This window comes from Trichoderma breve, chromosome 2, assembly GCF_028502605.1.
Source record: "Trichoderma breve strain T069 chromosome 2, whole genome shotgun sequence".
Taxonomy (NCBI): Eukaryota; Fungi; Ascomycota; class Sordariomycetes; order Hypocreales; family Hypocreaceae; genus Trichoderma; species Trichoderma breve.
This window is the reverse complement of record NC_079233.1, coordinates 75,042-101,940: the sequence shown is the minus strand read 5'-3', so window position 1 is coordinate 101,940 and position 26,899 is coordinate 75,042. Positions and strand designations below refer to the sequence as shown.

The 26,899-nt window shown below is 45.7% G+C and overlaps 10 protein-coding genes across 10 annotated transcripts; 4 read left to right on the top strand and 6 right to left on the bottom strand.

Annotated features, from left to right (window-relative positions):
* Positions 1-518: 518 nt before the first annotated feature.
* T069G_02280 (n-Acetylglucosaminyltransferase-IV (GnT-IV) conserved region domain-containing protein) lies at positions 519-1,748 on the top strand (the record flags this gene model as incomplete). Its single annotated transcript, XM_056169490.1, has 1 exon — positions 519-1,748. The coding sequence occupies one exon, from the start codon at positions 519-521 to the stop codon at positions 1,746-1,748; it is 1,230 nt and encodes a 409-aa protein (XP_056030382.1).
* Positions 1,749-1,811: 63 nt separating this feature from the next.
* On the bottom strand, positions 1,812-3,926 carry T069G_02279 (uncharacterized protein; the record flags this gene model as incomplete). Its single annotated transcript, XM_056169489.1, has 1 exon — positions 1,812-3,926. One exon carries the CDS (start codon positions 3,924-3,926, stop codon positions 1,812-1,814), a length of 2,115 nt encoding a protein of 704 aa, XP_056030381.1.
* Positions 3,927-4,697: 771 nt separating this feature from the next.
* On the bottom strand, positions 4,698-6,691 carry T069G_02278 (major facilitator superfamily domain-containing protein; the record flags this gene model as incomplete). The annotated part of the gene is made up of 6 exons (XM_056169488.1): positions 4,698-5,196; positions 5,247-5,347; positions 5,541-6,138; positions 6,200-6,249; positions 6,302-6,382; positions 6,467-6,691. 6 exons carry the CDS (start codon positions 6,689-6,691, stop codon positions 4,698-4,700), a joined length of 1,554 nt encoding a protein of 517 aa, XP_056030380.1.
* A 503-nt stretch (positions 6,692-7,194) lies between these two features.
* T069G_02277 (uncharacterized protein) lies at positions 7,195-8,728 on the top strand (the record flags this gene model as incomplete). The annotated part of the gene is made up of 4 exons (XM_056169487.1): positions 7,195-7,334; positions 7,413-7,654; positions 7,700-8,573; positions 8,647-8,728. 4 exons carry the CDS (start codon positions 7,195-7,197, stop codon positions 8,726-8,728), a joined length of 1,338 nt encoding a protein of 445 aa, XP_056030379.1.
* Positions 8,729-9,216: 488 nt separating this feature from the next.
* T069G_02276 (o-methyltransferase domain-containing protein) lies at positions 9,217-10,619 on the bottom strand (the record flags this gene model as incomplete). Its single annotated transcript, XM_056169486.1, has 5 exons — positions 9,217-9,530; positions 9,584-10,023; positions 10,082-10,205; positions 10,283-10,421; positions 10,485-10,619. The coding sequence occupies 5 exons, from the start codon at positions 10,617-10,619 to the stop codon at positions 9,217-9,219; spliced, it is 1,152 nt and encodes a 383-aa protein (XP_056030378.1).
* A 4,593-nt stretch (positions 10,620-15,212) lies between these two features.
* On the bottom strand, positions 15,213-16,912 carry T069G_02275 (cytochrome p450 domain-containing protein; the record flags this gene model as incomplete). Its single annotated transcript, XM_056169485.1, has 3 exons — positions 15,213-16,110; positions 16,168-16,620; positions 16,677-16,912. 3 exons carry the CDS (start codon positions 16,910-16,912, stop codon positions 15,213-15,215), a joined length of 1,587 nt encoding a protein of 528 aa, XP_056030377.1.
* A 1,205-nt stretch (positions 16,913-18,117) lies between these two features.
* On the top strand, positions 18,118-19,911 carry T069G_02274 (cytochrome p450 domain-containing protein; the record flags this gene model as incomplete). The annotated part of the gene is made up of 5 exons (XM_056169484.1): positions 18,118-18,315; positions 18,374-18,436; positions 18,521-18,646; positions 18,705-19,185; positions 19,250-19,911. The coding sequence occupies 5 exons, from the start codon at positions 18,118-18,120 to the stop codon at positions 19,909-19,911; spliced, it is 1,530 nt and encodes a 509-aa protein (XP_056030376.1).
* A 170-nt stretch (positions 19,912-20,081) lies between these two features.
* Positions 20,082-21,873, bottom strand: T069G_02273 (cytochrome p450 domain-containing protein; the record flags this gene model as incomplete). Its single annotated transcript, XM_056169483.1, has 3 exons — positions 20,082-20,515; positions 20,580-21,225; positions 21,289-21,873. The coding sequence occupies 3 exons, from the start codon at positions 21,871-21,873 to the stop codon at positions 20,082-20,084; spliced, it is 1,665 nt and encodes a 554-aa protein (XP_056030375.1).
* A 543-nt stretch (positions 21,874-22,416) lies between these two features.
* On the top strand, positions 22,417-23,427 carry T069G_02272 (RTA1 like protein domain-containing protein; the record flags this gene model as incomplete). Its single annotated transcript, XM_056169482.1, has 2 exons — positions 22,417-22,660; positions 22,733-23,427. The coding sequence occupies 2 exons, from the start codon at positions 22,417-22,419 to the stop codon at positions 23,425-23,427; spliced, it is 939 nt and encodes a 312-aa protein (XP_056030374.1).
* A 281-nt stretch (positions 23,428-23,708) lies between these two features.
* Positions 23,709-25,883, bottom strand: T069G_02271 (major facilitator superfamily domain-containing protein; the record flags this gene model as incomplete). Its single annotated transcript, XM_056169481.1, has 6 exons — positions 23,709-24,204; positions 24,265-24,605; positions 24,664-25,313; positions 25,371-25,538; positions 25,594-25,618; positions 25,680-25,883. 6 exons carry the CDS (start codon positions 25,881-25,883, stop codon positions 23,709-23,711), a joined length of 1,884 nt encoding a protein of 627 aa, XP_056030373.1.
* Between the last annotated feature and the right edge of the window lie 1,016 nt (positions 25,884-26,899).

Here is a 26,899-nt window from a genome sequence, read left to right as displayed (position 1 = left end):
GGGTAATGCTTTCGGTACGTAAGTGAATAGCCGGTAGCGACACATTGGGGAAATGGTGGGGTATCTACTGCCCCTGATACGTGGGGTGTAGCTGGGATGGAAAGTGAGAGATGGAGTAAGAGAAAGATTTTTCAATGCTCTGTAGACATTACCACGGTTATATAGTTCAATTTTAATTTTTTTTTAAAAAGTATTGACATGAATAAAACTGTGCAAACGATACCCTGGTAGAGCCTATGAGGTTCTAATGATATGTGTATGTAGATATACTGCTTCGTATGTCCGCAATCTTGTACGAATTGCGTTCGAAAGGATCGCCTCGTAAGCGACAGTCATCCCACGAATCCATACCCCGGCACAACGTCGTATTTATGGAGACACTGGAATAACATTTCTTGGCGTGAGAATATTCTCCGTTAGCAATTGATCTTTAGTATTTCTCATAAAGCGAACGATCCTTTAGTAGTCAGAGGTGATGTGTATTCGTAGCGTGTAGTCCGCGTCACGCGACCACAGCCATGTCCGTCTCTCGCATTAACGCAGCATTCTGCGTCTTTTGGATTCTCCTCTTCATATTTTCCGCAATTTTCTCATACGATGACCCGTCATCCATCTTTTTCAATGCTAATAGAGCCTACGAACAGCGCTTTTCTAGCGTGAGAGCGGCTGAGGCGGACGCATATATCCGCAATCTACCCGCGAGAGTCATACCGATCAAACCTGTCGACAAGCTGCTCTGCATCGGCATCCCCAGCATTAATCGCACGACCGAATCGTTCCTCTCCTCCACGATTGCTACATTGTCCGATACGCTCACGCCTGAAGAGCGTGCATCTATCCGTATCGTGGTGTTACTGGCCGATAAATCGCCCTCGGAGCACTTTGCCTATGGACAGAATTGGCTCGAGCCGCTTGTTGACGAAGTTCTCCTCTATGGCGAGCCGCCTGAAGGAAGCACCAAGTATCGCCGTATACCGCTCGATCTGAAAGAGGGGAATATTCGTGGTGATGGTCGGGTTGAGAACATGAGACTTGACCACTCAGCGCTAGTCGAAGCGTGCAGAGAGCAAGAATACCCATACTTTGCGCTGGTGGAAGACGACATTGTTACCACTAGGGACTGGTTCCCCCGATTCATAAAAGGGCTGACATACGTCGAGCAAAAGACTAAAGAGACTACGAGGGAATGGATATATCTGCGATTGTTTTACTCGGAAATATTAATGGGATGGAACAATGAGGAATGGTTAGGCTATTCCAAAATCATCTGCCTGGTATACACCGCCGTTCTGGCTGCGTTTCTGGTTGGGCGCAAATACGTACGCGTCGGCGCTTCGGGCGGCGTTTCACCGCACGCGCAGCGTTACCTTGCGGCGCTCGTCTTTGGTCTTTGGTTGCCGGCTCTTATTGCTCTGTACTTCCTTTCTGGTCGTCTATTCACCGGCAGATTGAGCCCCTTCAGCTTGAGCACATTGCATGGAGCACGCGAGATGCCACACTACGGGTGCTGTGCTCAGGGACTTGTCCTTCCCCAGCGACACCTGGAGGGTTTCCAAGCCCTGCTTAGAGATCCGCCATACGACTTCCCGGGAGACATGATATTGGAAGGCTATGCAGAAGCTCGTGGCCTTGTCAAGTGGGCACTGGAGCCAAGTGTGTTCCAGCATGTCGGGTTCAAGGAATCTTCCGATGGAACCCGTAGGGCTGAAGTTTGGAACTTTGGATTTGAAAGGCAATATAGGATCTAATCGTGGGAACAAGTTTGTGGATTAAAGTAAGCAAAACAGTATATGGCATAGTATATTTCTCGGTTATAGCAAGAATATATCATTCGCACCATCCATCTCCCCCATGACTCCCTGAACATCCACACGGCGACCTAGGAAATCTTGTTTCTCTCGTACACGCATCATTAGTATCAGGATAAGCCTGTGGTCAGTCAAAGTCTCCCCCTTGTCACCAATTGAAGTATCCATATACTCTCCGGTAGCATGGCTGCGCTCTCGTGTAGAGCCATTCATGGCCGACGCCATTTCATCCATAAATTCCGAAATCCAGTCCGCATAAATCTCGTCCGTTGTCTCAATTCCTGCGATAAAGATGGGCAAAGGCCATAGCATTGAGCGAGGCACCTTCATTAGAGACGCCAACCGGCTCTTGCGGTGTATCTGTCGAAGTTGTAAAGCAATTTTCAGTATACCGCTGGTTGCCATTGCGGCAGTCGAATCACTACGGATATCTGGGTACAAAAATCGTGACCATAAGACTTTGGCAGACAGAAATGCTGCATAGCAAGATAACCACTGCAATGAGGCTCGATCGATGTCTCGTGATGTATTTGCAGGCAGAGGTGAGTGCGGAGATAGGCTACCGTTGGCAAGGTGATTATGGGAACCTTTGTTGACAATATTTTCCCCCAGGCTTGTGGCAACGTGACGGAGTGCATTCGCGGCAGGATTCGTCGCTATTGCAAGATCAAATTCTGTATCCATACGCCGTATATCGAGGTTGATAGCGGTCTCCTTGGCTTCTGCGAGCTCACGGTGTTCCGAGAGACTGGAGTTTTGTTCTAATACATGTTTCCACGAGCGATACTGAAGCATATTAGAAATGAGGCAAAACGTTTCATGCGTTCGAACTGATACAGGCACTTTTTTCTCGTCCTGAACTAGCTCGTCAGCAGGATAAGTTTGGCCAAAAATCTCTGACAGGTACGAATGTGAATGAGATAGAATGTATTTGTAACTTGGATGGCGTATGAGTGCGTGGAGCAGCGTAGTCATGGCGGTGTTTTCTCCACTGTTGCTGGATGATAATGGCGAGGAGAATATCCTTAGGCGGACATCGATGTAGCAGACCCATAAGAGAAATTTGCATGCCAGGGCAGAGAGAGACGTATTATCTAGATGGCATGCTAGGTGCTCTTTTAAATTATCCAACCGCCTGAGAATCGAAGTAGCATCGCCATTCAAAACGTCGCATCTGCAGAGAAACAACACAGACGATATTGTGATTTCGGCTTTTGAAGAAATGACACACTGGCCCGTCGGTGCAGCTGAGCTAGGCTCCAAGAAGTGGTCATTTGAGTCAGTACAGCATGATAAACGCTCAAGGCCTTGAATCGCTTGAGCATAGTAAATTTTCCACGATTCATCGTGGGATGTAGAGGTTGCTGCTAAGTGTTTTGCAGCCCAAGCCAGGACCGCAAACCGGAATGGAGAATCGGGACTACAGTGATCACTCTGAATGTAGTCTAGGACAAATCTTAGATAGTTTCCTTTACCGTCCTCTTTGAGAGAGTAGCCACAGCTGGCAATCCACCGCTCGAAATGAGTCAGATAAGCAGTGTCCTGATTGACGTGTGGCAGGGACATTTCCTCTAGCTGCAGTGGGAAATCTGTTACTTTGGCGCGCTTCTTTCCGTAGGGTGTTGGCTCTTCCATCGGCTGTCTCCGGCGACTGCCTTCTCCGATATCATCAAGCTGGTATTCTAGCCCGTTCATGGAAAATGTGGAATCCGGCCAGCTGGGAAACTCAATGTCTTTGTCAAAGAATGACTCAAAAGAAAAGTTAAAATCCGAGATATCTGAGATCTGGAAGCTGGTCAATCCAACAATATCTCCCTCTGGCCGTTGGTTGTCGAGATTCGCGGTATCATGTGTAGATGACGTTGTCTGCTCAAAGTTCCATTTGGCTGACCGTGTGTTGGATTCGGGCAGCCATTTATCTTCCAAGTCGGTAAACACCATGTCAGCTAAGTCCGGTGATTGGTGTTCTCTCATGTCCAACTCTGTCGCGCATGGTTGCTGATGGTCACTGACATCCCCAGCAACATCGGGCTTCGTCTTGGGATGTGATGCTAAGTGAAGCGTCTTAGGGCCCTGCTGCCTTGGATTGTCCAGGGATGTGGCTAAAGATATTCTCATATTGCTATCAAACGATGAAATACAGGCTGCTTTTAGTCGGACGCAGTTTTGACACGGATTGCCTCCCGAGCAGCGGACTTTTCGCTTCCTGCAGGTCATGCATCCTGCTCTATGATTAGTTGATCATGTCCACTGACAATACGATCATTCCAATACGGCTATTGATCTCCGCCGAGGGTTGCTTACTTACCATGAAAGCTGCGGCGTTGTGTGCGATCCATTGTTGAAACGATTACTCAGGCATCTGATCAGTTGGATGGGGTCAATAAGAGACGGATGTAAACTCAGCCGCGATTAGGACGATTGTCGGTGGGCTGTTCACATTAGCGCGCGGTGAACAAATATAGGCTATATGAAGACGCCACCGTGAATCCAGGTCCCCTCAGCAGTGCGGTATTGGAGCAATCTACTGTGGGTTCAAAGGTCACATGTGGCGATAGTGACTACCTACAGGTTAAAAAATCCCAACTGTAGTGAAAGTTAGAGGCAGCGTAACGATCTAAACATTCTACGACGTAGTCGAGCACTTTCTCCTTGCGAGTAAACCATTCTTGCAAAAGTGTTCAGCTATTTGTCCATCGATATGCCTCACTTATGAAGAAATTCTAGTATATAACACCGGCAGCCAAAGTTTTGTCAACAACGTGGTGCATTTCTTAGGACGTATACATTGAATTAGAACACCCAACTTGCCACTGTTTCGAACTACATATCCTGTCATTTATTTCATCTTTCTTCCCACAAAGATCTCTCTCGTTACATTGCAACTAGCTACCAAGCATATCGAAAGTAGTGCAGCTCTTTGTCAGTCAGGTCAAGGAAGTCATCCTCCTGTATGGCATTTGGATCGACTTTGCCATACTTCTTGTCACGTCGTTTGTTTTGTAAAATTAGGTAGGTCATCAAGATGAAAGCCAACACAATCAAAGTCACGAATGAGGCAATCATTCCTCGAAAGCCTGTGGGGTAGAGGGGTGCCTCCGAGTCAATGAAGAGCTGAGGTGCGACAAGATTTCCTGCCGAATAAGCAAGAAATATTCCTGCAGAAACGGCAGTCTTGCGCGACATTCCAGCGAAATTGGACGCAACGAGACTCAACACCATTATGTAGCTAATGGTGTTCGTGAAGAGAATGTACACACCAGCCAAACGAGTGAGTTTGTCAGATGCAGGCACGTAATACACTATCAAGCTGCCAACCAAAGGAGGGATGTTGGACAAAATAATCACGACGCATCGAGCGTTTCCTATATAGGAACCGACGATACCACTGGAAACATTAGCCTACTATAGGTATAAAAGAGACGAAGAATAACTTACGCAACAATGACACTGAAAAGCTGAATGGCATGCTCGGGCATAGAATATATAGTCGCCTCAAGGTTGGTGTATCCGAGTCCCGTTAAGATGAGTTTATTGAACTGGAAGTTCAACATAGTTAGCAACCCATTAGGTGAGTGATTGATTGGATAGAGGTATGGTAAGATGATCGTTGCGTTGAAAGCATTGACCTGACGGCGAAAATGCGGAGTAATGAAGACTCGAAATGTGGGCAGCGATTGCTCGACACCTCAGAAAAGAAATGAAGAGATTAAGGGGATAAGTTGTACTGACCGCTGTTAGTCCACCACCTGGAAGGCATTGGATAAATGCAATACAAAAGAATATCCACGCTTGGAGGTCCACAAGAACAGAAACCGCTTGTTTCCATTGCCAGTGAGAAGAACTGATCCCGGTATGATTCGACATTACACGCAAAACAGCGATCCGTTTCTCTCGTTCGTTCAAAAATTTCATCTTCCATGGAGAATCGGGCAAGAATAACATGAGGATCATAGACCAGAGGACCGTGAATCCGCCAAAGGTGATGAACATGTACTTCCACGGCGAAAGCGAGCCATGGCCATGGCCAATACCGTAAGCAATAAGGTCTCCAAAAAAGGACCCAACAGAGTTGCCCGCCCACCATATACACGAACGAAGAGAGTGTTCCTTGCGAGTATAATATTGGCTGGTAATTAGCACAAATGCCGGGTTCGTAACGGACTCAAAAAGGCCGAGGAAGAAGCGTGTGGTAGCAATGCCTGCAAAGTTCTTGGCTGTGATGCCTAGTAAAATGCAGGCACCCCAGCCAAACACATTACCGGCCAACCATTTACCCATAGGGACTTTGTGAAGCAAGTATGCATTGACTGGCTGTCCAAGCATATAACTAAAGAATGTGCGTTAGTTGTTATGCATCGACGGTCGTTCGTATCGGCGGTACATCATACCCAAAGTAAAAAATGCTAGCAACCCAGCTGTACTGTTGGCCAACGAGATGCTGTAGTAGCATTAGTATCTGACTTGAAAGCTTTCACCACAAACACACTTACCGTATCATCTTTAAGTCCGAAGACTGACGCGTTAGACAGAATTCCCTTATCTAGAAAATTCAAGGTATACGTCCCGAGTAGCTGGAAGGAAGTTCTGTCAGCACGTTGTTCTTCATAGCTATATAGCTTACAAAACATTCCATGGATGATGCTAAATATACTCACCAGTGGCATTAACATTAAGTCGATTTTCCACCGCACACTACTCGCTTCCTGATCTGTATAGGCGAAATTTTGATCCTCTGTAGTTTGGAGAAAGTCAAGAGCATCATCGTGATGTTTGTGTAACTTCTTGGTGAAGATGTCCTCCCCAATCCGATGAACATCACTCGGCTCTACAACAAGTTCATCATGGTGGGCTGAGTTGGTTGCATTCTTGTCTGAAGCCATTGGTATTTCCACACTAAAAGACAGCTATGCCTTGCAAAAATTGTAGGTTTTGTAATTATACTTGCCAGAGCCATTATCCTGGTGATCACTGTCCTCTTAAACACTTTTTACATCCATCGAAATGCCTTGGCCGTTGCTTATCTCGGTCTTTGCCAAGAGGTGAGGAGAGCTTGCTATTCAGCTGCCGAGGGTGGGGGAAGATAGGCATTTCGCCATGACTACCAAGAAGGGTTACTATGCCGACCCCACAAACCCACAGCCAGACAAGCTAGCCTCGTACATGGTTGCCATGCCGAGATGGCGATACCTTCAGTGATATCTTCGGAAGAGACCTTTATGCCGTTCTATATCCGATTACCTCCTTGGACGGCCACTTCCTGCACTACTACATTAAGGCCATCTTTTCCTGCTGATTCCCGATGGCTGTTAAGTTTCTTTGGCCAATCGCCAGCGTCCAGAATCTACTCACCAAAACAGGCTAAGTTGCCTAGCGCCAATCCACCATGATGCTGCCGTCGAACTATCAGCATATTGTTCTTAGGGGACTACCATATGAACGTGGCCATACACATGGAGAACAGGCTCGGCAGAAGATTCTTGATAGCCTTGCTCACTATCACGCCCCGGGAAAATTACTTCCATGGTATGGATTGACTCTTATGGTCCATTAGATGTTACCCTATTTAGGCATTTGTATTCTACATTTACTGACCATGTGCAGGGAGACGTCTCTGCGCATCATCAAGGAGGTCTATCTCCCAGGTATAGAGAAATATTTTCCCGAAGCACTCCCTGAGCTTCAAGGTATCGCAGATGGAGCCGGCGTTGATTTGGATGAGATTTTGTTCCTCAATGCCCGTTACGATCTTGCTAGGGTTCGGGGATCAACTATTCGACCTTGTCCCTCGAGCTCAAATACAAGCCCCTCTAAAGTCGCCGTAAATGGCCATGGAACTCAAAATGGTGACAACCGAAGCCAAAACGTAGTTTTGGACGATGATATCTCAGATATGCAAGAGCTTCAAGAGTGTACCACTGCTGGATTCCTTGCTGAGTCCATGAGCAATGGTGACATTATCTTGGCCCAAAATTGGGACATGTCAGCCAACGTTTACCTTAAAGATACGGCTGTATACCTAGAGATCCACCCGGATGCATCTGAAGATCTGCCCGCTATGTTCGTAATGACTGAAGCGGGCCAGTTGGGTCGCTCCGGCTTTAACTCCGCAGGACTTGGCGTCTGCGCCAGCTCTCTCATGTCAACTGAAGATTACTTCCCACTGGATCTCTCTCTGCCTCCAGGGAGTCCGCAGGAACCACTCTTACCAATGTCACTGGTCCGCCGACAGTTCTTGCACAACACCAATTTTGCCAATGCACTTATAAACGTCAAAAATGCCCCGAGGCACCTATCGAATAAGCTCATTGTCGGAACTGCAGACAACTTTATCATGTCTTTGGAGATTACGCCAGGTTCTGTTCACCTCGGATATCCTTCTAACGGAGATAACTTTGTGGTAGCATCGAATCATTTCACCAGCGAATCCTTCCAAGCAAGTCAATGGAACGATCGTTATCCCGGCGGCAGCAGTTGGTTCCGCGCCGTGAGAGTTGACCAAAGAGTCAGGCCATCGAACAATAAACAGCTAACGGAAGAGAGCATAACCGAAGCGTTTTGTGATCATTTGTCACTACCTTCGTCTGTCTGTCAACACATGGAAGATTGCACAGTCAAAAACGTACCAGATTATCCATACAAGGGTGCCCAGACAACTTTGGCTCATGTTCGATACAACCTAACCAAGCGAACGACGAGCGTTTGCAAAGGCCCGCCCTGCATGGGAAAATTTGATCAGTATTCTCTACCTATTACAAGTAATTTGTAAGTTACAATCAAGAGGAGTCGGAGCTCTTTTACTCGATAGAGATTAAATGTACTGACTACTATGTAATAGAGGTCAGCATGAAAACAGAGAGATTGGTGTCAACTACACGATTGTAAATGGCAAGCTCAGGAAGCAGGAAACATCTCAGTAGTAACCGATATATATAACTTGAATTTTGTATCAAAAGTACCGTTCAACATAAGTATATGATTGTACTTACATTTACTTGTAAGAAGTTCTGGTCCGTCAAAATGCGACAAACGGCTCCATTCCAGGACAGTTGTATCAATTCCAATACGGCGTAGGACAGAAAGTTCGTTACTAAAAGCAGATTCATTAGATGAATTGTAATTTGTGCAGCCCGACTGTGAGAAGAACATCAGCTAAGGTCGAACACAACGGGAGCATAATACTTGATGACACCACAAAGACGCAGGAAGTATATAACATATAGGTCTTAGAAAAGATCACACAGCATAGTGTTTGTTCTCGAATGTAGCAAAAGGAAAAAGAAAGAAAAAGAGGCAGCTACATTGCCAAGTTTTCAACGATGTTGGTCAATGTTGCAGTGGCTTTCTTTACAAGCTAGTCTTTCCTAAGCTATATGTATGGTAATTCCATAGACTTCCATGCACTTGCTTATTTGGGCACTGCTATGATGGCGCTCTGTCCTGTAGCACCATTGTATACATTTTTGCTTAAGACTTTCAGGCCAGCGTTGTCGAGCAGACGATCCCACTGCTTTTCAGTTCTCTCAGTTGAGGCAAAGCTCACCATCATGGTCATGTCGATTTCTGTTGATCGCGAGTGGGCGCCTTTGTTGGGAATAATAATCTCGTCAATAACGAGTACCGATTCTGAAGACATCGCTGGTAGAGTATTTTGAATGATGGTGATACTCTTTTCGTCTGGGTAATCATGTAATATGTTACGAAGGTAGTAGACCTTGGCACCTATTATTGTGTTTAGTATACTTGCAGGCGTGAATGGCTTCCTGTGGGAGTACCTTTAAGTGGCTGCTCGGTCCAGATATCATAGCTTTGTTTCTCGACTCCCTCAGCTGGAATAGCTTGTGGAATCACAAAAGGTTGGTCTTGCAACACAACACGGCCTAGCAACTTCGGGTGGACATTCTTGAGCAAAGCGCACTGCTGACCAATGCCACCGCCAATGTCCACAAAGAGCAGGGTGTCTGCAGAAGGATTTGAAGCGTGTTCGGCGAAATCGAAAACGTCCAGCCAAGATTTCCGGCCATCATGAAGTTCAGACATCCACAAGTTAAAATCGTCCATGATTCTTGGTTGCCTCATAGCCCATGCAAAAGCTGGTTCTTTGGTGTTATGGGCAGATTGGAAGGGACTACGCACCAAGTCATCTGGGTTGGCATACTTCGTATCGGCTAAAAATTGAGGTGCAGCCAAAAGACACGGCATAATGGCCATGAATCTATTGATTAATGAATTAGTGCGGAAACAGGAGCACCGTGTAAGAGAATTTGACCTACGAATGCGCGATTCCTGCTTTAAAGCCTGGGCGAGCTAAAGTGCGAGTAATTGTAGTGGCAGCATAGCTGTTCTCACCAACCTCCATGATAAGATCATGAGCGGCTAAGAATCGAAGAATACGGCCTTCAGATGTGGGTCAGTATGTCTTACACTATATAAAATATGCTCAACGTTGTTGAAAGCAAAGGTGATGAGCATACTAAGTAGCAATGGATCAGCTTTCGAGGACTGGGCAAGTATCGTAGTCGTGACTGGAACCGTAGAATTGGCGAGCGAGGTGAAAATTCCGAGCTCACAAGCAACATGAGAGAAAGTAAGGATCATAGGCTGCCGAAGAACCTGTTAGTTGCGCCCCGCTACTGAGTGAAGCACCGTATATATTGGACTTACTGAATTGTTCACCCGGTAGATGGTATCAAATGGGTCCTCGGTAACGTTCAGTAACTTCTTAGCAGCGTCATAGAGTGCGCGTCGTTCACCAGCATCATTAGGCGGGGAACTGGCGACAGCTTCGATCTGTGATACAAGGCTCAACATTGTGAACTGAGATGTTGACTAGTTTTTGACTTGATATTCAACGAATGCGAACAGTAAAAGTCTAGTTGGGAGAGAGGGCGTACTTAAGTAATAAATTGGTTAAAGATACATTGATTACGAGACTGTCATAATAGAACCATGATAATATCGAAAGACGGAAGGCTATTTCCTGGGCGAATAATGCCCATGATGCTTGAGCTGCAGCCCATTGGCAGAACCTGATAGTAACGGTAATGCTAGCTGCACTGGTGCATACTAGTAGTGAAGTACATCCACTGCGCCACTTCCTTCGAAGCTATTTGTTGGCACTACTGCAGTTACTAAATGCTTAATACTCCTTCAGGATTGCTGAAGTTGTTGTGAATTCCAATTAAATTCTCGCGAAATGACACAAGGGAGGAAAGATGGCATGAATCGTAGACAAGTTTGAATGGTACCAGTCTTTTAGAACAAGACACTAGGCTACCTAGGTAGCACAGGTGTTAAAGCGAGCTTAGTTTCTTTAGTCAGCGAGTCTCGGCCTGTTGCCAGAACCGAGCTAATACGAAAACTCAAATACAGGTAATAGATCGTAACTATATGGGTTGACGTAGTGTGTAATAGTACCAAGCCAAGAGTTGCATAAGAATTAGTAAGATAATGATCAAAATATCTGGGCCTTGAGAAGTTGGCCGGCTTTATGTAGTTGAGGCCAAAAATATATGCATATCAAGTAACTTTATTATGGACGTTGTGTATAGGTTATCTACTACGAAGCATGACTGAGAATTATACGTAGCGCAAACCGAGAACTGACCCATCCCTTTACGTAGGATCTTTCAACAATAGCTTCATCACGTTGGGATATCCCCCAAGTGCTTATAAACGGCAAGACAATACCATACGCGTAAAAAGAAACCAACGAATTAACGTATTGACCAGAGGTCAAAATAGGTATTCACTACTCCACATAATGTAAACCAAAGGGTAAAAATATGAAGCGAAATTCCAGGCCCATAGCCAAGACGATAAATAGTCAGACAGCTCATGATGTGGCGACATTGTAAGCAGATAACTATGCTTGTTCTAGCAGACTTGGCTTGCCATTGTGGTACCTATCTTATGATGACACATTTGTTACATAAGTATCTAAAATAAAATATTTGTAATTATGAACCTCTTTCCGACAAATCTTTTTCATTTTCCAGGCTCCTTTGATACGCAATCAAATACGCGGTTGGTTCATCTGCTGATGTGAAAAATGATGGCAAATCCAGAGTGAACCGTTCCACTAGTGCGGAGTATTTGCTAGCCGACCGCATTCAGAGAGATGCAGGAGAATGAGTAAGCTGTAAGCCATTCTTGCCAAACTGATACATCTCGAACTGCCTTTTCCCCTTTTTTATCGGGCATATATATACCGACTCGGCTGTTAAAGGACAAAGAGTATTGTCAACAAACACCATTACGAGGCCTCCGATACCCTATACCTTACTCTTTGAGAACAACTGGCTTTAGGAATTCCGCTTAAGCGAAACCCGTGCACCGGCAAGCTTTTACCTGATTGGGGAGAGTCGACCTCTTCACCCTTCCGCAGATGACGGATAGTTATTGATTCATTGAACTATAGAATTTGGCTTACAAGAAAAAGAAAAAAACTTTACAGGTTGAGTGAGTCGGTCGCAAGGAAAAGATGTTCATGATCCAAAAGCAAAGTGCTTTCTCTCATGGGAGATTTGGAAATTTTCCGACGATGTTCTCTTTGCAATTTACGAATATCTTTCAACACTAAACATCCGAAATATTGCTGCTATAACTAATTGCAAGCGCCGAAGATTACAGCTCACATTAATCAATGTGGCTTCGCAATAAATACTACAGTTTACTTCGTATTAATGCGTCTATGTGGGGACAGATTGACTGCGCCTCTATCCAAATGTCAGCGTTTATTTCCAATTCAAGGGACAGATAAACAACAGATGCGCCTATATCTAAACCTTAGCACTATCTTGAGCTAGGAATCTACTGTCATAGGCTGGCCTTAAATAATGGAAACGCGTAAAATTTTATCCCGGGGTTCTTGAGCTGTCTACAGGCCACACGCAGTATCGATTTGCCCCGAATCCCGACGTGTTCTGTCGCGGCTAGGTGATGCCTCTAGAAGCCGCGCGTTTCAAGATTGGAAAATCTGAGAGCACAGCCTTTTTGAAAAGGGGGAAAGCCTTCCATTGTAACATATTTAAGACTCTAAAAGCATCATGCGTGTCTATGATTTTTAATTAGATTACGCGCCAACATTCGCTTCGTTACCTCTCAGTCCCCTTCGTTTCTCCTGTTCGGTACTATATTGTCATTCATAATATTTCTTTTTCAACAATTCAAAATGAGTTCCGGTGATAATTGTATTGCGAACTGGCAGCACGTAACATATTCCTATTATAAATATGTCCCATCTCTTGCGGCTGCAGGGATTTTCAGCGCACTCTTCTTTTTATCACTAGCCGGCCATTCTTTTCGAATGGTCAGAGCAAGAGCATGGTTTTTAACGCCATTGGTCATTGGTTGCTTATGTACATAACCCAAGAGAACTGATGCTGCCTGAGGAAGATGCAAGTAACTGACCGCTTCTAATAGTTGAGTTTATCGGCTTCGTTGGCAGGGCTGTTTCGGCAGAACAGAAGCCTGGATGTTGGACTGAGACACCATATCTTGTCCAGACACTATTTATATTACTCGCTCCAGCCTTATTCGCAGCATCGGTCTATATGTCACTTGGACGTATTATTGAGCTTGTTGATGGAGAAAAGCATGCGATTATAAAGCGAACATGGCTTACCAAGATATTTGTTTGCGGTGATGTGATCTGCTTTCTTCTTCTTGCTGGTGGTAGGTTTTAATGTCAAGGCATATTGCACACCGTTTGGGAGACATACCTAACATCAGAATAGGAGGTGGTATGCTTGCTTCTGCCAAGACCAACAAGGCCGAATTCGATGCGGGAAATAATATAATCATTGGAGGCCTGGTGTTGCAGCTTCTCTGGTTTGGACTCTTTGTTGTCATAGCACTTATATTCCACCGTCGAATGATACTAGCTCCGACCGCACGAAGTCACCAGGCCGATATAAAATGGAGAAGCTATCTCCACGCACTCTATGTTGCAAGTGCGCTTATCATCATTCGAAATATCTTTCGTCTTATCGAGTATTGCCAGGGCAGTAATGGATACTTGCTGACTACAGAGGTTTTTGTCTATTGTCTGGATGCCCTGCCAATGTTCTTGGTTGTTGCTTGGTTTCTTTGGAAATATCCCGGAGAAATGAGTCCTCTCCTTCAAAAGCAGGCCCTTTACAACAATTCAATGCACGAGATCTAATTTTATAGAGTCCGAGATCAAATTATAGAGCTTCTAGAGCAGAAAATTCGAGATGCACATATGTTACCCGCTTTCTAGCATAAAATTGAACTTCTTTTGGGTGTTATCAAGTCCTGTTATTAGTTTCTATCACGGAACATACTCTACTAATCCATATCATTATAACGGCAACTGACACTGTTGTGCAATGGTAATTCTATACTATTGACTGTGCACATAGTCCATACTAACCATTATGACTATGTTGAAGCACTGTCCCTACAGTCGCAAGTAGTGCTGTTCCATTCAAGAATCTGGAAGAGAGCTACTCGATTGCATGTATTGGTTCAGTGACGCTTATTCTTCGGCTATTTGAACAGCACCTGCTTTGGTGATTTGGCGTTTCAATGTCAATTTAAGTCCTTGATGCAACACTACCTCAATTCTACGTAGAGATCAACACTTCTGTTATCACAACAATCTTGATATCGTGAAAATACTACAGACATTGATTCTGCTATAATTCTGCTCAAGCAAGACTTTTCAAACTTCCAAGAAGTCTCATATATCGACGCAATCGTTCTGTGGTCTTTGCACTACCTCTCCAGACCACTTTCTGCTTTCCCTGGGTGAGTGTGATTGTTTCGGTGCTTCTTACAGATATAAGACTGAGCTATCAGTGTGGTTACTTTACGAAATCCGACCCTGTTACCGGAAAATTATAGTATTTCTTTAAGAAGGTCTTTCAATCCTTAGATTAGAGACATGTGAGACCTAGGGGTATGGCAGGTAAGAATAAGAACTAAAGCTTTTGTCAAGTATAATGAGGCAGCATCGTAAATGCGCGGTGGCTGAAGCTATGGACATCTTTTGCATTTTCATGGAGGAGCGTTGTTTTTAATTAGAGGTTCACTAGAAGACGCAAATTTCGTCTTTATCATTTTTACTTTGGATAAGAGATAAGAATTAACGTTTGTTCTCGTATACTAGAATGGAAGGTTCATAAACAACTACCAAGTTGCTAGAGATATTAAGCATTGGTCGATCCTCAATGTCGGATCTTTGGGTATTTTGACTCATTATGGGCCATATTAGGCGGTGGATGACATCCAAGGCCATGTTTGTCAACCAGCATAATGGTCTGAGCAAATGGGGTAAGAAAAGAGAGGGAGATAGAAAAACATATAGAGAAAAGCATTTACAGCCTATTAGTGTAGTTCTACTATCGAACGTAGCAAGATGTACAGTACTATACAGGTTTAAATCTTCACCTTCCACTCTACATCCTCCCAACCCGGTCGCCGCCTCATCTTTACGTTATCTAGCCCGATTGGCTTCTTTGCTCCTGTATTCAATGCATAATTCTGCGTAACAAACCCATTCTCGGCTTCACAGTCTAGAGCCATAATGACCAGAGCGCCAGAAGCAAGGATCTCCATCTTGGCGAGATGGCGACCAGGACACAAGTGAGCCCCACCGCCATATGGTACAAATCCCTGAGTCTTGACTTTGCCTTTACTGTCCGTTGCAATGCCGCCTGGTAGAAACTTTTCAGGTCCAAAAGTTTCAGCGTCTCCACCCCAAAATGTATCCCGGTTATGCAGGAGGAATGTAGGTATAGACACTCTCCAACCCTTTTTAAATAAAACCTCACGTCCAGTATCTGGGTCGGTGAGTACAACGTCTTCGAGAACCGCTCGATTACAAGTCGGTGTAGAACCAATGCGGAGAGCCTCCTGATAACAAGCGTGGAGTAATGGGCATTCAGCCTCTGCGCGTCCAATATCAAGCTCCGCTTGGCGACCGTCGGAAGTTTCTTTGACAGTCAGAACGGATTCAAGCTCCTTACGGAGGGCTTGTAACAAATTCGAATTGGCAAGAATATTTTGTATCATGGCAACAGCTGTGGGAACAGTGTTGACTGTAGCAACTGATACATTAAACACTTCGATACGAGAGTAGTCCTCGATGGTGACATCCATCTTGCGCGCCGTGGTAATGCCTAGTTTCACAGCATCACTGGCAAAACTTTCATTTCCACTTTGAAAGAATTGTTCGAAAGCCTTGGAGATTTTGTTGAGAGTACGGACACCAGTGGGTGCGATGAGATTGGGGAGGAAGCCCCAGCTCATCCGTAGTTGGTTCTCATCAAAAGTCCTGTAATTATATATCCATGAGTAATAGAACGTCTGAAAGAGCTTTGGAATCTCTTACCAGATATCTTCAATAATGCTTCTATCGAGAGCCACTGGACTTTTTGGCCCGTATAAGCCATTAGCTGTGCCTAGCGTAATGACATCCCGGAGCCATTGGTAAAAGTCTCTTGTTGTCCACTCTGCATCAAATGCATTCACAGCTTCTGCTACTATATCTGAGCACATCTGGCCAGGCAGGTTAACACCCGGGCCAGGGGCGAGTGCGTGACTGAACTCTTCACGTCGTTCTCTTAGGGCTGGGGAGCCGTTGTAAAAGCCAGTGTGGTCGATACCAAAATGGTGGCCTGCATCCTTGCTTAGACCCAACATCTTAGGCGCCACATATGCGATTAGAGGCTCCATAGACATTGATTTGGACTTCAGAGCGGCATGGGACAGTCCCGGCGTTGTGACAACATATGTTTTGTGGCCCATGACGCTGAGTGTGTAGGCAGGCCATGATGTGTGATGCCTTGTCGATTTAGTATGCAAAAACATCCATATTCAAGAGATATCAGTTCTTCTTACCTCATACGGTCCATATAACTGACTCCATATCTATAAAACCCTACAAAATGACCAATGAGTGGTATAGATGGTTTCACAATAGGTGGCTCTCTAGGATCGTGCCCCGAGACGTCAAAATAGTGCCAGATAGCTAGAAGGACACAGAAACCGAGACCAACATATACAGATGAGTGCCTGGTAACCTCCCCTGTGAGGTTGTCAAGGGGTAAGGAGGAAGAGGTTGTGTGAATATCCATTGTTGGTAGCCGTGATACTCCCTCTTTGTGAGAGACCACTAATGGTATGGCTCACAGTCAATATCGTCTGGCTATGTACGTGCATGAATGACGACGACAGATCCCAATTATGTACTTTCTTTTCCAGTGTGTGTTAGAAGATGTAGGGAAAGTAATCATATGTACGGTAAGCTCTAGGGATACTAGCACAAACTGAATACTTACCTGCAGGAAGCTCCTTGTCGACTACGTCGCTTATCGTCAATCTTACGAGTGCTTAGAAGAGGTATGTTTCATCCTTGGTTCGACGTGGGCTTGCCCATAATATGCTCCTACATCGGGTAGTGTGCAACGGGCGCGCGATTTTGGATCCACGAACCAGTAGGATGTGTTACTTCAGCCAATCATCTACAATACCGTTTCTTGGGCAGAACCTCTAAAAATAGGCCACGACGGCGTTCTCCTCGATAACACTGACTGATTAAAGTTCTTTATGCATCTCTTCTATCCTCAATTTGGTTAAGGATCAGCGAGATCTTTTAATGCAACATAGGATCTCACAGTTCGTACGGGATTACGCAGAAGGGACAGGGAAACATGCCGGTGTTCATGTTAGACCGACGGCGGTGTAAATTGGAGATTGCTTGCGCTAAATTAAGGCTCGCTTATAGCAATAAACTGTGGATGATCGAGGCCTGTGCCTGGTGGCTGTGGCAGGTCCACAAAAAGTAATCAAGCAACACCAATTGCCCAAAAGACAATATGGGCTGGGGTGTTCATCACAGACCCCATCGTGACTCAAGTGTTTACTCGCGAATCCATCAGGATTGTGTGATCTATCAAATTTATTGAGGGAAATTAGTCTTGGAAGGGACGTGTTTGGCAGCAATAAACTTGGTGCGTGTCATCATGCCCTGGTGGCTGATTCTATGCTATACACACCCCATCAGCACCAGCACGAACCTAACCAGCTCACAATTGTGAGTCTGCTCGCAGTTTAAGACCTCAAGATATGAACAATTTAATGGGCGTGTTGGGGCTCAAGCCCAAGGCGGAATTCACTCTATGCTTGCCGATTTGACACTGGAGAGCAGGAGTCACCCACACTTGACGATATTTCGTGTCGTGTGTCTTTTATGCTCGTTATAAGTTCTCATTTTTCAGGCATTCGTTCACATACTGTCTCATTAATATTCCATATTCCATACTCTTGAATATTAGCAGAGATGGGTGTCCAGTCACTGCTTGCACTGGCCGTTGCGATTGGCGTCACCTCGTATCTCAAGCTCCATGGCGCCTCATACACTGCAATTCTACTCGGCCTTCTAGCATCTACAGTAGCCCAGCTAGCTATATCATTGGCATTCTCAAGTTTAATCTACCGGTGGTCCATATCGCCAACGAAAAGTCTGCCCCATCCTAGGGTATGAGATCCGCACACTATGACACTCTCGGGTATGAAATATGGCTCACTTTTGCTAGGATACTCCCTTTATCTTGGGCAACTTGATCCCATTTCTGAGCGAGCCATGGGGATTTCCACTGGTACGCTGGCAGCGTACGGTGCCAACCACTACTAGTGGCTTTTATCGTGTGTTTCTGGGCCCATTTGACTATCTCATTCCCAAGAGTTCACAAGCCGTGACGGCGGTCATGACCCAGCCGTATTTGTTTCATAAACCTGCTGCCGTTCGAGATGGACTTGTTGAGAGCTTAGGGGTTGGCCTCGTTGCTGCTGAGGGCTCTGTCCATAAAGTACGTGGTCTCAACTTGCATCTCAGACTGTCATCATCGACTCTAACTTTCCTCATAGCGACAAAAAAAACTCCTTACGCCTATATTTGGGATGAGTCGTAACAGACGTCTTGTTCCTCAGATGTGGACGAAAGCCCTTATCCTAGCAGACAAGATGCAAGAGCTTGTTACCAAATTTGATGGCAATTCGGACATACTTTTTATGCATCCCCTGACCATGGCAGCGACTCTGGATGTCATTGGTGTAACCACTCTTGGTGTTGACTTCGACTCCGTGACACGGCCTGATCAGCCCATCTTAAAAGCATATCAGCGCGTCTTTCCATCATTTGAGAACCAAAGCGCGACCGAGAAATTTTTCGGCGCGACTCTTCCCGCAATAATTTCACCGCATCTGCTCTTCAAATTGCCATTGAAACCAATCCAGGAGTTCCACCAGGGCATGACCTTCTTACAAGATTTCTGCTTAGCTCAAATTAGGCAGAAAAAGCAAGAGATTGAGGATGATAAAAATGACAATATAGATGTACGGGAGAAAGGTACGCTAATAAGCCAGTCAACGGCACGCACTCTTGCTCCAGAACCACTCCTAATTTGTGACAGATATTCTCTCTGCTATTATTGCTTCTGGCCTTGAAGATGAAAGCGAGATTCTTAGCCACATTTTGACAATTCTCGCTGCCGGGCATGAATCTACAGCCATAACGTTAGCGTGGGCCATCTTCAAACTTGCGCAGCACCCCATTGTCCAAGATAAGCTGCGGGCCGAACTGCAAGCAGCAGCAAGAAACATGAAAGGAAAAGAGATGTCACTTGACGAGATCAACTCTCTAACGTATCTGCGATGCTTCCTGATGGAGGTCTTTAGACTTTATCCAGCGTTTCCAGCAATGATGAGAGAAGCAGGCAACGGAACTCTGGTCGGCGATCTCCATATCCCAAAGGGAAAACAAATCATGGTCAGTCCGTATGCCGTCAATCGATCACAGGAGCTGTGGGGAGACGATGCAGACGAGTTCAGAGTCGAACGCTGGGAGGAGTCTTATAGTGGCGGAGCCAAGAGCTCTCAGGCCTTTTTGACATTTTCCAGCGGCCCACGTATCTGCATTGGCAAAGACTTTGCCACACTGAGCCTAAAAGTATTCTTGGCGGTTTTGGTGTCAAGGTTCCGATTTGAAGAGGCGATCCCCGGTTGGCACCCCATCATCCAAAAAGGAACGAGCCTTAAGCCTCAAGGGCTAAAGGTGAAAGTGACGCTGCTATAATGGACGTATTGTAGTAAATAATGTATTTTACTAAGAATAATTTGTTACATTTACATTTTAGAAATCACTAGCAGAATGGCAAAATTGTGTTTAGGCAATAGTAGATTTTCCTGTAAATAGCTAAAACATAATGAAGGACTAGTCTGTGGACATTGCGTTTATTCTCGCATCTATTCGACCGCTCTTGTCTTCGGAATCAACCCAACCTTGGTACCGGATCCATTCAACAAAACAATAGACCATTTTTCTACCCAAGGTTCCTCACTCCGCTTCTCTACCTGCTGGAATTCTTGTAACATTCGGCTCAATATGTATATCATCTCTGCATATGCATATGTCTGGCCCATACAAACCCTCGGGCCAGCGCTAAATGGCAAAAACTCCCAGTGTGGGTTCAGACTATCCCACCGCTCTGGTCGGAATTCCTGCGCATCGGGCCCAAATACATCTTCGCGACGTTGGAGGCTGAATGTGGAACAGCTTATGACAGTTCCTTTGGGAACCAAAACGGGAGATCGACCATCGTGGCCTCCACCACGAGGGAGTATAGTTGTGCGATTTGCAGCACGGAAGAGTCCTGGAACAGGAGGATATAATCTCATAGCTATAAAATAGCCGTGTTGGTCAGCATGCCTATCAGATAATAACTCTTACGAGGCCATACTTACTCTCATCGATTACCTGTCGCAAGTATTTTAGTCCTCTAAGGTCGTCATATGTTGGCTTTCGTTCTTGAAGGTATTCTATTTCTGTTTGCAGTTTCTGCCAAATATCCGGTCGCCTTGCCAAGACAAAAAACAAATTGCTCATTACGCTGGCTACTGTATCCCGTCCAGCGAGAAGCAAACCCAAAACCTCAAACCGAATTTTCACTAGGTCATCCGTGCTGTCAAGAATGCTATCCAAGAATGAGTTGGGCGATTTGCGATCTTTTTGTGTTTTCCGTTTCAAGTAAGCCTTTTCAATAATATCGTCCACGAAGTCATGTAGGATCTTGCATGTAGCATTCATCTCGGTATCCCGGTAAAAAAGCAGGAGAGGGCCTAGAGCGGCACGCTGGTTGACCAAATTACCAACGTTCTCAAAAGCTTCAACGACCTTGTGTAGATGGGATCCTGGTTGACAATTCAAAGTTGACACCTTTTTATCTAGAAGAAGCTCAACAACATTGTCAAATGTAAGCCGGAAGAATAATTGCTGTAGATCTATTGTGGAACCATTCTTGGGGAGGCATGTAAGTAAGGTTTGTATGTGACCTTCCAGCTTGCTGAGATCTTCTACTTGGCCTTTGCCAAGATGTGGGCGAACCAGTGCCTAAAGAAAATGTATGAGAAACGAAACCTCTTCTAGGTAAAATTGAGGGGGGCTGTTTCGAACCCTTGAATGCTTCCATAAAGCTCCATCCGTGGTCAACATACTATCTCCTATGAAAGGTCCAAAAAGGCCTTTCTTGCCACTGTCAAAGTCGCTGAATTGGCTGGACAACAAAGTCTTGACGTTTTCCGGATCTACTGTGCTAATGAAAAACTGCCCCATGACAACACCAGAAAAAGTATCGCCAAACAGTTGAAAGCGATTCTGTGCTTCCTGCAAAGATCGGCCCTCCCGGGCTAGAGCGACTTCTTGCCGGTATAGACCATAGCCAATGAGCCTTTCTCTCTGTGGTATACGCTGGCAAGGTTGGCATCCATTTTTCCTGGCGAATTTACGCTGCTCGAGTGACAAGATTAATCTCTGGACAGCCCAATATGCCAATCCCAAGAGCAACAAATAGTAGTAGTAATACATCATGGTAGTAGAATATGCCGTGGCAACACTGCTAAAGAGAAAAGATATCAAGAGATAATCGGTAAGAATGGACGTATGCATACCAATATTAGCCTCGCAAACGTCCAACGGCTCTCTGTGCTGGCCCTTTGAATCCGACAGTTTGGGGACTGCCGCCAACAAGTCTGCAGGCATCTGTGTTTCACCCCACTCATGATGTGTGCCGGTTTTGACCGACTCACTCCCCACCATCATCAATTACACACCCTCAGCACTGTAATTTAGTGTGATGGAGACAATGGGACTCCGCCAAAGCTCATTCACTCCAGAACAATTGTCCCGCAAGCGCCAGATAGTGTAGAAACAGTGGACGGTCAGTGGAGAGCCAAGATAGCCTCGAGGCAGCGCGCGCACACTGCTTATTGTGTACCAAAACAGTTTCAGGGCATAAAAGTACATTGTTAGTGTCTCCATTCTCATTATGTTGGTAATCCATAGGCGTCGATGGCAGGGCTGAGCCGTCTGTTGTATTTTTGGTAACATTCCTTCAGCCAGTAGGCTAATCCTGTCTCCTTATGGAGACAGTTGTATGTTGTTATTCTGCGTTTTCTTTTACGCAACGGGTGCCTTGCTTTGACTCCTCATATCTCTTTTGACCTATACAACTCCCTGTTGCCCTGTGAAAACTTCCATATTGAGTCTCTTTTGTCTTTGGTCTACCCAACACAGATATTCGGCATGAGCTCTCTTCCTCCTCCACCTGCAGGTATCGATCCAAATCTCTGGAACCAAATTCTTCATATACGTACTGGATGTTTTCCACAACTTCTTCCTCAGATAAAGAATGATTATGGATATTGGCCAAGTCTCGGGGCTGGCATCGCCTTCGATGTCCTCTTTGGATTGGCTTTGATCGGTCATGTTATTCAGGCGATCCGTTTCAGACGCTGGACGTCTATTCTCTTCGCCATTGGAGCTCTCAGTACACTTTCCCTTCTCTCCTACCTCCTATTATGCAATTTGGATCTGTGGCTAACTAGTATATCATTTATAGCCGAAGCGATAGGTTGGGCTGGCCGAACATGGAACGCCAAGTGCCCCTACAATCACGATGCATTTTTGATGCAAATCACTACTCTCATTATTGCGCCAACTTTTTTTGCAGCCGGCCTTTATGTCCTCCTTGGCACTCTAATAAATGAACTTGGCCCGCAAACAAGCAGCCTCTCACCCAGCTACTATGCTATAATATTTTGCACATGCGACGTCATCTCTCTTGTCGTGCAAGCCGTTGGCGGGGCTTTGGCAGCCAGAGCTACTGTTGAGATCAACGGCGACTCATCAACTGGAACTCACATTATGGTTGCCGGGATCGCATTCCAATTGTTTACAATGAGCGTCTTTGCTCTACTCGTCGTTGACTTCCTCCGTCGGGCTAGGGGCCTAGTGATAAAGAGACCTATAAAGCCCGTTCTGATAGGGCTCTTCGTTGCGTTTTTGATGATATACATCCGGTCCATCTACCGCACGATCGAATTGGCTGAGGGGTGGACAGGGTTCTTGATTACCCACGAGGGGTACTTTATTGCGCTCGACGCGACTCTCATGGTGATTACTGTGACTGTCTTTCTGTTATTTGACCCAGCCGTGCTACTGCGCGAGGAATCTGTTTCGTGGGAGGCAGGCGATAGAAAGGTTCATGAACAAAAGCACTTGCTTTCGTGGTTTCAAGTTGCAAAACGAACATAGAGGCCGTCACAAATTTTATATCTAGTGATACGTAGGTAATTTTAGTATGCACTCTCTTGTAGTATTAAGTACACGTATGTAGATAGGTACATTTAGGGACCCCCATCTCCAAAATACAGCTGGCTGCGTTAGCACCTAAGCTCTTTTCTTCTTGAATGTCACAAAGAGACACAATATACAAGTTTCTCTGGCAATCCAATCGGAACACACTCAAACATTTATACTAATTAAAGATAATACATATATTTTCTACTCACGGATGCTACCTATGGTCGCAAATCTCAAACAACACCCGTCCAACGGCCGTTCTCATCATACAGGTCCACCATGTGCAAAGAGTCGAAACTGAGGCGGCTGACGAGTAAATTTCTCTCGGGTCCACTGACCGCCGAGTAGTCGTTTTTCACGGAGCTGGTTTCTGTAGAGGGCACCATGACCGACAGTGCAACATCTCCAACACCACTGCCATTATCATTATCACTACCACCATCATTCTTCTGTTCGCTTTTGTTCGTACTGTTGTTCAGTCTTGGCCAGGGCAGAGCCAATGCAAACAACAGCGCTAACCCTGCCCATGCCAACGAAGGCGCCAAACCTATTCTGATAGCCTTGCTGTAGGCCTTAGCGACTGCAGCTTTTGCTCCAGGAGATAAATGGCTATTTATTCCACTGCCTTCTTTGAGGGATGAAACCTCATCAGGTGTAAGCGAGAGTCCAACGAGGTTACGGGTCAAGGTAGTGGTGAAAGCAACCGCAGATATTTGAACGGCCACAGCCCTGTAGATGGTCAGCGACTCAATATGTAATCAGTACACAAGCAAAGAGCTATATACTCACGCCCCAATCTGCTGTAGCATGCGAGAATATCCCAGCGCGGTTGCCAGCTGGTGTTTATCAAGAACTGCTCTTGGATAAATAATTTCCGCCAGCCAGGCCATTCCCATTCCAAAGCCGGCCACTATTTCATAGCCAACTACCTCTGCAACTGAAAAATCAAACTTCATAGTCATAAATAGGACATTCGAGACCAAGAAGATGACAGTTCCACAAATGGCCAGAGGATTAAAATAGGAAATTTTGGTAGATATAATGGAGAAGGCGAAAGTACTGATGGCGAGCGTGCCTGCGAGAGGGAACGAGAGAAATCCACTGGTACGTGGATCAAGATCTTTGATGACCTGGGGATGCAAATGCATTAATATTATGGTAGAAGATTGCAAAGAGAAATGCACATACCTGGAAAAGAAATGGAAGGAATAGTATAATCACGGAAACCGATGACAAGGCGCAGAAAAAGATGCCTGTAGTAGTCCACACGCTTCTGTTGAAAAGAATGGCGCGTTCGAATATTGCCTCCTTTGCTATTCTTTGGTGTAGCAACAGAAATACAAGTGACACGCCGAACACAGCAAACATGACTACACTTCGAGGATTTTTCCAACCATATGTCTGCCCAAAGTCGAGGGCCAAGATCAAAGGTACAAGTGTCAAAGCAAGTAAACTTGTGCCAAGCCAGTCAAGCAGTCTCAGTTTCTCCCAAAACTTCAAGCCATATTTTTCTCCTCTGAGGTCGGGGCCGCCCGTGTAAGTCACTCCGATAACCAGTAATAGGACGAGACCTATTATGGGGAGGTTGATCCAGAATAGCCAGTGCCATCCAAGATGAGATTGTGTGATAGCGCCACCGATAATCGGCCCTATCACCACGCTTGATCCTAGAATGAGAGAGAAGGCACCCATTGATACGTTTTGCTCTTTTTCTGCTGGCATCAAAGCCAGCATACGAAAGCCCCCTACGCTCAACCCTACAGCCCCCAGCCCTGACAGAGCTCGACCGCAGATGAAGGATGGCGAGCTCTCAGATACAGCACAAACGATAGAGCCAACTAAATCATGAAATGTCAGTGTGCATGATGGAACATTGTGAGTTTGAGGAGCGTTACGGATAAAGAGCAGTACCGAGCTAAGGTACACCGAGCTGAATGAACATATCGAATACAGCCTATTGCAAACCGGCTGCAGAACACACTGCGGAATAAGGTATGCCGAAGTGTAGGCACCGACATCGTGTAGAGAGGAGAATTGAGCAACGATTGTGGGTAATGCTGGTTCTACAAGCTAGATGTCAGTGTAAAGTTGAGATATAAGAAAGGATCCTTTACTTACCAATAATGGATTGATCTATGCCGACCTATCGAGGCAACCAATGAGCTGTGTCCCAAGCGAGTAAACAAACCAGGGCAACGACGTACCATGAACCCCGCAAGAGCAAGAGCGAAGGTGATTGTGCCCTTTCTCCAAGGTGCCAGTGGAATGTCCAAGTCTTCGGTGGGCTCTCCTTTGTTGACAAGGTCTTTAAGCGCCCACAACCTGCGTATTGTAAGTGGCCTTTGCCCACTGTCTTTCCCACCACCAAGCAATCGTCGGCCTAATCCAGGGGCATCATCAGAATTCATTGCTACCAGGAGAAGCTAGCCCAGTGTCTTGAACTCGGCTACGAGTCTCGACCACGATAGAGATCACAGCGAGTGGACGGGGGAGAAAGGGGTTTGAGGGGTAAAGGAAGCCCCTTTTGGGAGAAACAGTCTGGTACACTGTCGAACGCAGAGCGCAAGATTGAGACTAATGCCCATAATACGTCGCCGGCATAATGGAGTCAGTGCTGCTGCTGGTCACCAAGTAAGCTTCAGGGGATCTGTAAATAATTCACAAATGCTCGCGCCAGGAAGAGTACGTGAGTTACGCGGCGCAGCCGTGGCAACTGGGTACTGTCAGATCCCAACCCAGCCACGTTCGAAATAGCAATTCTCCTGTGCAACGACCTCTACCAATTCAGCAATCTACTTTTGCCCGATCCGGAGGAGCAAGTTTGCCCACCTAGACTACAAGAGTCTCGCCACCAAGCGCAGCCGCCATCCAACAGTCATAATGCGTTTTTATTCATTGCCGTGGGGCTACTTCTCCTGTAAGCCTTAAGAGGTTTCCAGCTTGGCAACAGCGCGCGCTGACGGCATTAGAACGTATGCAATAAACGAGGTTCAGTAGTAGCTTTCCAGAACACTTGTCAGCAATCGGGATCAACCGTCGAAATTCTCACAGGACCAGGTTCCAGACTCTCGCCTTCGTATAGGGCTAGCCAATCAAGCCCAACGCTCGGACTGATCCCTGAAACTTTTACTTCAAAACTAGTGCGCAGCCCAAACATCCTACAAACCTAGGTAAAGCCGATGGTAGATCTGTGCTCGCTTGGTGTGTTGATACGATAAAGCTAGTGAAATCTATACCATGACTGGTCACATCATATCCCGTCTCAGCAATAATACGAGATTCTTTTGGGATGAAAATGAGTGTTTCTGGTCCTTGTTTCAAGGTTTCTCTCATGCTACCAGTTGATTCATAGCGTTTCCCAGGCTGGACATCACCGGATTATCGGTACTTCAACGGTTTACACCTGCACGCCTCATTGCCTCTC